The sequence below is a fragment of the Ahaetulla prasina genome, chromosome 6 (genome assembly GCF_028640845.1).
Source record: "Ahaetulla prasina isolate Xishuangbanna chromosome 6, ASM2864084v1, whole genome shotgun sequence".
Taxonomy (NCBI): Eukaryota; Metazoa; Chordata; class Lepidosauria; order Squamata; family Colubridae; genus Ahaetulla; species Ahaetulla prasina.
Window position 1 is genome coordinate 60,937,589 of NC_080544.1, and position 12,283 is coordinate 60,949,871.

A 12,283-nucleotide genomic window follows, 5' to 3' on the forward strand; every position below is an offset into this window, starting at 1 on the left:
AGTGAGAAGGGCACATGACATCATGTTTTATAAAATAATTTGGTCATGTAGTCATAATCTCTAAAGCAAATTGAAACTTTCACTTTACCCATAAACATGCATTGCAGAAGTGATTGTGAGTAAATTCATAAATTGTACCATCCATAATTGTGAAAACTTACTTTATTGGATATTAGGAAGACAACCTGAATTCATTGAAGTGTTATATATCGCCTAAGACATTATTTTCAACTGTGAAATACCCTTGCATGGAGAATTGCTTCCTCAAATGGGGATAGAAGCCCTTATTTTAACCTGGTGGCAAAAGATCTGTAGAGTGCATTGTGATCAGAAAATTGATGTGGAGTTCCTTATTTGCTCCCAGGATAATTTCCCATAGATCTAAAATTGCATCTGAATTAAGAGAAAATAGAGGAATGAATTCACCTCTATGTGCAACAAACTGTAATGATGCCAAAATGATGATAGGTGCATAATGGTGTCATCACATAAATGTTGCAAATATTTCATTTATTTAACAGGTTTATATAGCCACCCTTCTCATACATGGCAACTTTAGATGGCAATTATGTACAGTGCTTAAGATCCAATATCTGACACAAGTAAAGTGTGACATTTACATTATGACATCACAATGCACATTTCTTCATTTCCCCTCTCTCCTATAAATGAGATGTGGTAGAATGTGGTAGCTGACTTGCAGGAGGAAAGTGGCTCTTTCCCAAGGAGCAAATCAGTCTGGAATCCTTGCTATGCAGGAAGAGGGTCAGAGTGGAACCTCTATAACCTTTCATAGGGTATATTTAATTGTTATGCAGAATATGCTTTAATCTGCCAAGACTCCTTAGGCCAGCAATAAAAAAAGTACTCTGAGTTGTTGTTCTTGGTTCCAAGGAATCAAGATTATACTTATATGATAACTATTTACTTGGGAGTGGGAAAATATCTTCTGCTAATTAAAAAGGCAAGACTGCAATGGTTTGGATGGCAAATAGAGCTATATAAGTATTGACAATCCTACATGCTTTTGAATAAGAAATATATTCTAGTTAGGCAAAATAAAAATAAATTATTTTGATAATAGTATAAGAGAATGATACACAGCAGTCATATTTCTATCCACCTTGGCTGAGGAATTCCTCTAATGGAAATGCCAGAAGCTACTCCTCTGACTTTGCTCCAGTTATATTTATCAGCACCAATTTAAATATCTGCCACCATGTGGCATTTTTCCATATTAATCATGAAACATAAAGTGTAGCTTTTCTCCATGTTGTGCTGTGTTGAGCTTCCATATCACAGCAAGACATTTCTGTCCCTATCAGTATGGAAAACTTAATAATATGCTGTGCATGTTAAATTGAATGGCCGCTATACAGAAACAGCTAATGTCAACAACATCATATATCAATTATAGCACATATCTCTTTAGGCAACTGTTGTAAGGAAAATTAGAGAATAATAAGCAGCTATTAAGGCAATACCAATTCTTTTGGCTGACCTGAGTGGCCATTGGAGATGGTCAGGGAACTGAACTGATTTTTTTCCCTCTCCCTTGCTACTATTTTGGGCCTTTGAGAATTAAAGAACATTGAATTGACTTTCATCTGAGGTTAGTCCAACAGAAGCATTGAAGGAGATTGCAGAAATGAAGTATGGAAACTAAGAAAAAATGGTAAGTAGAATAGAATTTTTTTATATCAAACAAAATTACAAAATATTAAGAAAATGTTTCTTTGAAGAAATTTAAAATAAAACATCTTAATGGGTGACAATGAACTTTGTCTACGGAACTAGATTCCAGTGATCCTTAATAATTTACATATGATGGTGTAATGGAATAGCAAAATGTAAAATAATCTCAAGAAGGGGAAGAGCCATATGTGGCTACAATGTGCATGGCAATCTGTTTGCATAGCTAATAAATACTGAGCCAGCCTATTCCATTTCTAGACTCAATCCAATATTTCCTGCACTTCTTTTGAGTCCTGAAATATTTATTCCTCTTGCAGTTCCTACTGTCGAAATCCTTGGAGCTTGCTTTGTGTGACAAGATACCCTAATTATTATTAATAGCTGGGGGGAAAATATGAAACTGAAAAAGAAACATCAAAAGTTATCAGGGCTGGTTATTAAGAGGAAATACCGGAGCAGTCTGCCATTAAAAAAGAAATGTGAATTAAATTTAATATTTGTGTATTAAAATAAACCATTTATTTTCAGGGGAGTTAAGGTGAGAAATAGCCATCTATTTATTAAATATTACCTTTCCATCTTCCCAATCTAATGCTTTTCAGTTATTAAGACTGCAACTTCTATAATATGGCCGTGCTTGATTGGGAGTTCTTAAAAGCTACTGTTGTAATATTTCTGCAGGGTTTCTTGAGATAGAACAGTATTGTCCAAAACACTTTTTTCAGATGTCTAATAGCCAGACAATTTGTGGGCATCATTTTGGGGGAAGGTAGTATATAATGATAACTATATACTGTACTTCGGTATCTTCTTTGTCTGTTATGATTCAGCTTTGCCTCTGTTAAAATTTTCATGTTTACTGCTTGTTTTCTTTTGAATTTAAATAACAAAGCCTATCTATTTTCCTATTACCTCTTTTCTCGATTCAGTATAATATCTTCATTACTTCATTCCCTCCTGCTGGGCATCTTTCCTCCAATCTATTCAGAATGTTCCAAGTGGTCTCATCTCTTGCTGTATTACATTTTCCCCTAAATTGACTGTTGTCAATGTATTCAGTGTTAAGTTTCTCCTCTTTCCTTGTATTTTTACTCCATACTGCTTCTCTTCCTTTTTCATGTAGTTTCCATGTTGTACTCCTGAGTTTATACAGCTGCTCTGTTATCAGCACCCTTGTATTTATTTTTATTTTTACTTAAACCCTTAAAAAAAGGCTTCACTTTTTTTCAGTGTTTTATAAATGACCTACATTTTATCACTTGTTCCTTTACTAATGATTTCCCTAGCACATCCCCATTACTGTATTTTTACTGCATCCCTGTTGTGCCTTTTCAACATGCCTGTGTTGCTGTTATATTCTGTATAGAATCTGGCATGTCCTTGGAGCAAGCATGCTCTGAAGTTGTTCGTTGTTTGTAATGCTTTGACAACCGAAGGGCCCATAGGTTGTTTATCATGGTAATGCTATAGTAACAAAACCAGCAAACAAAATCACAGAAATCGCATTTTGTAAATGCTAAGGGAAAGTTCCTTTGCAAAAAAAGGAGATTGTTGGCACAAGAAAGGAACAGCCAGGTATATCTGCCTCTGTTTTCCCATATATGTTTTTCCTACTTCTCTCATATGGTGCCCCTTCCATCCAACAATACTTCTGCTTGTAATCTGCCTATAATTCAAAGACAAGGCACAATGTTGAATTCTGCCCTAATGCCACAAGAGTCCAGAGCCCTCACACGTAGATATCACCATGGCATTAAGCATATTACTATCCAAAACTTTTAGCTGAACTCTTTGTTTTTCATTTAAGGATTCTGGAGCTCTTGGTACTTCTGTTGAGTATCTAGTTGCAGAAAGTAATTAATAGTAAGATCATAACATCATCATCTGGAGACACATCCAGTGAAGCCACACAGAAACAGATTTAGATTGCATTCTGACCTAAATATTTCCATTAAGTAGATTTGTCTGTTTCTACTTCCGTTTGCATGTTATTTACTAAGACAGGGAACAATGAAAATCTTTGACCCAATTATTTACTTAAGTACTTTTTCTCTGAATAGCAATCCGAACATAATTTGTAATTTTATCTTTTGATTTTTTTAAAAAAGCAAATGGTTCTTTTGCACTTCGGTCTGGAGTGATACAAAGTACCCACATGTTTTTTGTGTGAGGCAAACAAAAAAAAAATTCAAAGCGAAATGCCATTCTTCTGCAGTTTTCTCCAGAAAAGCTGAGTTCCGTTGAATGTAACAGCAGATCTGCAAGATAGCTTAACACTGAAAAATATTGCCTCCACTTGTTGGAAGCATTAGAATAATACTCCATGTGCTGTGAGAACCTTGGTGCAGATCAGATAGACTCCCTTCCTTGAAGGTAAGAGTGCATTTACAAGAGTTTTTTAAAAATTGATGCTTTACATTGCCATTTGAGGGTGTGAAAGCCCTAATGCAGGATCGTGGAGTTGCCGTGATTTTGAGAAGTCTTAAGGAAAAGCACATTATATAGTGATAGGTCAGTGCAGTTTTAGTGGGGAGGCAACAATTCATTTCGTAGTTAATTTCCCAGAATAAGAGCTTGTAAATTCTAGGACACACTCCTTGCCTAGCCTTATTGAATCCAGACAAAGGCTCCCATTTCATTCCCCTTGTAGGGATTCCCCATCCCACCCCAGTTGGATCTTGAATACATGAGGATTGTCTCCACAAAATGGGCCTGCTTTGTCCATGCAGCCAAGGGAAGAGTGCCTCAAGAAACACCAAGGAGAGACACCCTGGTGTGTATATGATGGTCTTGGCTCCAGGTGTAGTCAGCTAGATCACATTGTCAAAAAGCTTCATGGAACTCATGATGTTTTCATCCTGCCAGAGAAAAGATGGAATCAAGGCCTTAGAAAAAGTGGGAAATTAAGAAGGTATTTACTGTTACTAAAAATATTGTATCTTCCCTCGCAACCTACCCTATATTACTCCTCCAATTGTGTCACAATAATATTAATATAAATCCAGAGCCAGTAGTGAAATATCACATCTTGATCTCACTAATGGTGGGGATAAAAAGTTCTCATCTATAGAGCAAAGAATAGGACTGGTTCTGCACTTTTTCTTTATTCACTGCTATAAAGAATTAAAAGGCCAGGAGGACAATGGTGTTACCTTCTGACAGGATTCAATGAATTCATCAATAGTCACCACACCATCTCTGTTCCGATCCATTTTCTGAAATGTAAATGAAAATTGAAGAAGAAACAAAGTAGTTTCCTAGGAGGACCTTCAGATGCAGAGAAACACCCTATAATATCTGAACTCAACACATCTCCAGCCTAGAGACAGCTGGTCTGGCAACATGTCTATGATCTGAAAAGCCCCACCAGTAGAAAATAGCTTTATATCTCATTAATACTATTTTGAAAGTATTTAAGGCAGAAAAGCCTTGGGAATTTTGAGATTTGTGAACTTCAACTACCAAAATTTCCCATAATTCTCCAAACAGTTTGGTAGTTGATCCATAAGTCTTAAAGTTACCAAGATTGGACACAACTGATTTAAGGAGACAGAAACAATTGAGTTGCTAAAGGTTTGTGAACATAACTATAGAATTCTACTAAAACTGAAGGAACCAAAAGGAAAGGGAAAAGTATGAAGAGAAAGAAGAAGGCTTTGTCCTCCCAAACGCAGACCAAAATAATACATATTCTTGACTGAAAAGGTTTTCACAGGTAAAGTGCAGGGTATTAACTGGAAATATTCTGATACTAGGCTTACCTGAAAAAAATTTTCCACATGTTCCTGGGGTGCCTCTTCTCTCATGGCTGGATAAGTGTACTTGCCCATCATGTCATAAATGGATTTCATTATATCCAACATTTCCTGAAAGTCAAAACACAGAAAGAATTATTAACCAATGTGGCCAGTGGATTCTTACTTAAGCAGATTCAGCAAAGTTCATCATCTTCTAACCCTGCTGATTTCTGCTACTGTCTGTACCTCTTTGGTGATACAGCCATCTTTGTTCAGATCATAGAGATTGAAGGCCCAATTGAGCCGATCATCTATAGTGCCACGGAGAATAATGGACAAACCAGCTACAAAATCCTGTAATAGACAAGGTGATAAAAAAGAATAAAATACCTCCTAAGCACTACTGCAGCTGTGATATATGCTACAGGAATGTAACGTAATCCAGTGACTACAGTAAAAAACTGATAAATTGTATCCATTCATGGTTTCCTTAGAGAAGAGTATTCGGATGAAAATACAACTGCTCAAGATTCAGTAGTTTAGTACATATAACACAGCTATAGGCAATTATTTTCACTCTCTCCTTTAATTAGAATTGCTGGAAATCTTCAGCATGGTTTGTGTCATGTTTTTGTATTGTCAGTGATAAACACCCCTTTTTAAATATGCATTCTGTCATCTGTTAAACCCTGAAGCACGGAAATACAGATTCCGTTAGTACCAGCAGATGGCCTATTATTCAATGATTAGTTGAATAGCAGGGTTCAAAATTAGAATACAGATGCATATATTCCTTTAAAACATTTTTCTAATTGTAGACATGGTACCGGTATTTATTTGAACACAACATTCTTGGAAGGCGAAATACTTCCATCAGCAGTAGGGTTTAAAATTTTATTTTAGCCAATCTTTTTGGAGTGAAGTTAAGGGAGGTTACTGGGTTGTTGTTTTTTGCAAATTTGTGTTATTTATGCTTTAATTGCCTATAAGAGCCCTGAATATAACTGCTAAGATAAATAAAATTTCTTCAAAAATACTAATTACTCTGCAGAAGGCATCCTTAGGCATTTCTACCTGCCAATCGGATCCAGCAGAAGAGACACGCTATGGTCCTATCATCTTGCAAGACCCAAGAAATGAACCTTTTCTATTATAACACTTCCCCTTTGGAACATCATTCTGCTAGAAGAATAGATTGGCCCCAACCCTGCTAGATTTTGTAAAAGCCTTGAAGAAGTAGTTGTGCTACCATCCATGGAGATCATATTTCAGAGCCTGTGAGATGGTTATTTTACTGGCATTTTTATTTTTTTTGTCCTGACAGTTATGTATTTCATTTCATTTCATTTCATTTTTATGTTTTTGTTTTTTAATTGCTATTGGCTGCACAAAGTTGCCATGATGAGATAGGCAGCCATAGAAAAATATATAAATAAATACATAATAAATAAGAGTAGATACAATTGCTTTTAGCCTGTAGTTTGCCCAGAGAATTTTGCAGGGACTCACATATAAATAAGTACAAAGAATCTTACCTCAAAACTGACAGAGCCATCATGGTCAGTATCAAATGCGTTGAAAAGAAAAGTTGCATATGTACTAGAATCTAAAAATAGATATATCAAACATAGTAAAAACTACAATGTATGCATATTTTAGCTGATTTTATTGAATCACTTGCTTATCAGGAAACTATTAGAGAAAATAGCTGAGCTGCAACTTTTTTTGAAATTATAGATACCATAACATGATGATCTCTCACTCTTAGTTACAAAAGATAGTTATTTCAACATTTATCCTCTTTTGTATTCACAAGGGAATGTATTAATACAAATACATATCAAATTAAGAATAGTTTTAGCAACAAGTGAGCAACAGTGAAACGGTACTATTAAAACTGTATCAGCAACCAATGTAGCATCCTGTTATTTCACTTTCTGTGAAACTAATTGAGAGAGGCATGCAATATAGTGTACTATCTTTTACATGCCAGAAAGAACATCTATAGAAAAAGTACAAAGGGCACAACTAGAAGGCTTCCAAAGCAGTGGGTGAACATTTCATTGTTATTCTGGTCCATTAGAACTGAGAATACAGTATTCCAAGAATAATTTTGCACATTAAGCCCCTCATTTTTCAAATATGGATCAATAGTTATGCTAGGTTAGAACTGGCATAATAAACTACTTTTAATTAAAGGAAAGTTAGAAGAGGGGAATAAAACGTCTAGCTATGGCAAAACTTTAGGTTTGGGGATAGTAGAACAAGTATCACTTTTACAGAATTGTTCTGTGATACATAACCATGAAGTTGATTTCAAAACAAAGCCTAGGGACAGGTTATTTTCAGGATCACCGGACTTTGAACATTTATGCCCCTCCCACCCACTTTCACATGTCGGGCAAGCTCCAGATCCTCTCCCTGAGGCAGTGTTATCTATTGGGATCTAGAAGTTGTGCCTGTTCTGTGGCACTGTCTGCCCCCTGAAATGATCTCCTCTCTCTGAGATTAAAATGGCCCAAACACTGTCGGCCTCCTGGAAAGCTTTAAAAAGCTGCTTTCTGTCCCAATTATTGAGTCAGGATGATTAATGAACCTGTCTTCTGGAGGTGGAGTGCATTTGGTTGCCACTAACTTGATGTTATCTGATACATTGTTTATAGATAACATACAATTCTGTATGGTTTTTTGCCTGTAATTGTTGTTTGTTTGGTTTATATGTGATATACACTATCCAAAGTCATGATTATACGAGTTGAACAACTATGTATATCTTTTAAATAAGGAAAATGTCCTTTTAAAATCATGCAAAGAAAGTGGCCATATTTAAAAGTGCCACAGTTGACAACAGTTACAATTCATTTGATATATGATCCAATGAACAGTGTTCACATTTTTTACTTTATGTTTATCCTGTGTGGGAGGCAGGGGATGATTCTAGGGATACATGGCAATGAAGGTAAGGAAGCTTTAACTAAGGAGGTAAAGTCTCTCATCCTCTTTTATTTCCAATAACTTCCAGTTTACTCTCCTTCCCAGCTTTGCAACTTTTCCAAAATATTAGCTCTTTTGATGAAGGACTTACCTCCCTGTGGGAAGAATTGTGAGTAGATCTGCTTGAAGCTCTCTTCATTAACAATCCCACTAGGGCATTCCTATCAAATAGAAAAGTGTACATTGATCACCAGTTGGAATTGCTAACCTACAATATCCCAGGTCTGGCATGCAGTGTAATCTGTGAGAAACTGATTTTAGTTTCCCCATCAAACAATAACAGAAATAGGAATTCCCTCCTTTTGAAGAACTTGGATATTAGTTATCTCCTAGGGTGTTGGCAGTGAACAAATGGGAAGATCAAATTAAGGGTAACAAGTGTAGCAACCAGCCTTAGCATTGACAATGAAGTTATTAAAGTGGTGGATAGTTGCTATCTTTCAGGATCATCTATATACAGCAAAGGATTCAGCAGTCAAGAAATATGCTGCAGACTAGAATTTGGTAGGATAACCATGAAGATTTGATTTTTGTTCATTTGTTTGCTTGTTTGTTTGCTTGTTTGTTTGTACCTTTGAGTCAGTTTTGACTCCTAGACAAATCCTTGCAGTTTTCTTGGCCAGATTCAGAATTTTGCCATTGCCTTCTTCTTAGGGTTGAGAAGATAACAGTCTCAGTCACCCAGCTTGCTTCATGCCTAAAGTGGGATTAAAACTCAGAGTCTTCTGGCTTTTAGCCTGATGTCTCAATCACTACAGCAAACTGGCTCACAAACTTGGTAGGATTGCAATGAAAGCTTGAAATAAATATTTAGATGCTGTGACATGTTTATACCTACAAAATTCAGAATTATATGGAAACAGGTTTTCCTTGTGATTCTCTATGAAAGCAAAAGTTGGACTTTGAAAAGGTAGGATAGAAAGAATATGTATGGTTTTGGAACTGCAGAAGACTTCTGAGAATACCATGAAAGAAATTTTAAAAAGAAGGTACCGGTAATTGAATTACACGGAACTAAATGTTTCAAAGGAAAGTGATGTAACTGCAGCTTTATGTGAAAAAATAATACAAAAATAGTACAAAGCCATTTGTATAACAATTGTATAATTTTATGCTGTTCTATAATGTCTTCAAGCAACTTAATGCAATAAATATATAGCAGGCTTCAGTTTTTTTCTCTTTATACTGTTGTGCATTATGTTAACTAAAATCAAGAAGGAGGTTTATGCCGCCTCCTCCAGCTGCCGCTCCCTTTTTAAAATTTATCATTCATGTTCTGAAAAATATCTAAACAAAATTGGCAACAATGGAGGTTGGTTTTTTATGTTACTTTAAACTGAAGAGGGAAAAGGAGATGTTACAAATAGAAAAATAATCCTTCTGCACCTGCATACTATGATTATCTTTAGATCTCCAAATAATGATGATAATGGAGTGGGGGTGAGGGTAAAGTAAAATGAAGAGTAGCTGAATGCAGTTTGACCTTCAGAAAGAGGGGAAGCTATATTTGTTGGGAGTCCTAATAAAGACAGGAGGTAGTATGGAGAATGTGGTATTAAGTCAGATAATACAGATATAATATCTTATTGCAAAAAAAGGCTTGGAGAATTGTTCAAGTTTTTAGGATGTAACTAAGAAATCTACCACTGTTAATAATAACATGGGTACATAATAAATAAATAATTATGGTTGCTAATTTAATAAAGAAGCAACTCAAGAGAGGAAAGAGAGAATGCAATCGCACCAGAAGGAAATGCCAGCTAGAAAGGGGAGAGTCTTTTCAACTCACATTCTTGAAGCCTCGGTATAAGACTTGTAGCTCTTTGCGGCTGAATTTAGTTTGTTCCTGTAACTGTTCCAGACCTTCAGGCCGATGACAAACTGTGGAGAGCTCAAACTCATCCTCTATGCTGTCTGCAGGAAAAAGAAGAACCTCAGAAGTATAGTAAGATACAACCTCAGTCCCTTCCTCCCTTCCCTCACTCCATCTTCTTTCCTCTTGAAAATACTGGATTTTTCCAATCCTCACACTGACACAAAAGGGCTCATTACATTTGACTGAATGTAAGAATACATGCCTCTTTTTAATTTTCTAATAGAAGAACATATTTCAAATACATATGCATGCTACCAGAACCTCTGTAGATACAGTCTTAAAATAGAGGCACAGTAAGAAATTCAGAGCCCCAGTGATCACACCCTAGACTAGAGGAAGAGTAGACTTCTAGTCTATTCATAATAGAGCTAAACCAACCAAGTTCTCCTGTTTATTATGCTTAAAAGGAATCAAAATGAGACAAATAAATTTCAGGACAGGTTCATATGGCAACTGGAGGCTATAGCTGACTCTATCATCCATGAGAATAAGAAATAATATATGCATAAAAAATTTGGAATGTTTTTAGACTATCTCAAATATATCTACAAACAAGTGGGAGAAATATTTATAGTAGGCAGCAAAGCTACAAATATGCTTTGGATACTCAAAGAGCTGTTGCACCTGAAAGATATGCCTTCAATATCCAGCTCTGCACTAAGGCCAAACTCAACAATCTCTTAGTGATTTAATGCAAACAAAAAAAATATATGAAATGTCTCACCTTCTAAGACAAAGGGTAGAAAATTTCAGGCATTAAAATATTCAATCTTTTTGTTAAATTGCTGATAGATCATTTATTAGTTGTAAGGCAAGAAAAACCATAAATTAATTCATGATAGCCAAGAGAATAAATGTTAGAGGCACAACACACAAGCATTGCTACTTATGTCTCTCTCCACCAGTTTTCTAGGCTCAAATACAAACATATAAATAGAAATCTGAAGCTGTGGAACTCTAATACTTCTCCTTTAGTCACTATTTTTTCTTTTATGTACACCAATAGCATATGCACCAAGACAAATTCCTTGTGTCCAATCACACTTGGCCAATAAAAATTCTATTCTATTCTATTCTAAATCACAGAAATTCTCAAAGGTATTTAGTCGATCACAGCAATGAACTTAATAAGGTATTGAAAATTGCAAAAGAACCCTTGTATTCTCAGTTTAAGACAATCTTCAGTACATTACTCGCAGTATATATGGAAAGGAAATGTGTGAGTGCAGATAAATACATATACAATAGATTGCATATATTGCAAAGCTAATGAGTCAATATTTTTTCTACAGGCTAGCATAAAAAAGTATTTAAAAATCGGAAAAGAGTGGAAGGAAAAACAGTTTATTTTTTATCATTTGGACTATTTAAACTTTGCATAAATCACCAAAACATCCTGGAAGGATAGGCCAGGCTTTGACAGTAGCATACAATTATTATTACTGGCAATGAGTTGAGCAATCTGCTGAATGTGGACGGTAAGCACATTCTTAACTTGTATCTGGCATGATGTTAATAAATAACACAACAAACCTGTCTACAAAGCTTGGTTTACAAATAGGCAAAGGAAAGGATCCATCTCACAGCAAGAGTTAGCCAGTAGTTTAGGATTAAATACACAACCTTGATGCGCATAATGGTTCTGCACACTGTAGTAAACACTTGCAGCAGGTAACAAAGACCCAATTCCACCTCAAAGCAGTGGTATAATATTAGTGGCTCAAATCAGAAAATCTGCCTTGGATATCCATTTTGTATCTTAGGTATTACTAGCGTATCGTTATTATTACAATATATATTTGATCTAAAGTTTGCTTTAAGAAAAGAACTATCTAAGGATTTTATATAAATTCTATACAGAGGGAATCCTTTCTCCCCCTTCCTGGATATTATAATGTCACAGCATAGAGAGCATAAAGAGACACAAAGTATCACTTGCTTTCGCTGATTGAGGGGATGGATTTAGGCTGGCGGCAGCAGG

At 35.6% G+C, this 12,283-nt stretch overlaps 1 protein-coding gene across 2 annotated transcripts in view; it reads right to left on the reverse strand.

The window, feature by feature from the left end:
• Nucleotides 1-184: 184 nt before the first annotated feature.
• Nucleotides 185-12,283, reverse strand: part of KCNIP2 (potassium voltage-gated channel interacting protein 2) — a 58,245-nt gene continuing 46,146 nt past the window's right edge. Inside the window, exons 2-8 of one of the 2 annotated variants that reach the window (XM_058187857.1) lie at nucleotides 10,216-10,340; nucleotides 8,518-8,587; nucleotides 6,968-7,038; nucleotides 5,679-5,786; nucleotides 5,457-5,561; nucleotides 4,848-4,910; nucleotides 185-4,553 (exon numbers count right to left, since the gene is read on the reverse strand). In XM_058187857.1, coding sequence (XP_058043840.1) covers nucleotides 4,506-4,553; nucleotides 4,848-4,910; nucleotides 5,457-5,561; nucleotides 5,679-5,786; nucleotides 6,968-7,038; nucleotides 8,518-8,587; nucleotides 10,216-10,340 — 590 coding nt within the window. In that variant the 3' untranslated portion in view covers nucleotides 185-4,505. Of the gene's footprint in view, nucleotides 4,554-4,847; nucleotides 4,911-5,055; nucleotides 5,562-5,678; nucleotides 5,787-6,967; nucleotides 7,039-8,517; nucleotides 8,588-10,215; nucleotides 10,341-12,283 lie in introns of those variants that run through there. The other variant, XM_058187856.1, reaches the window with a different exon arrangement.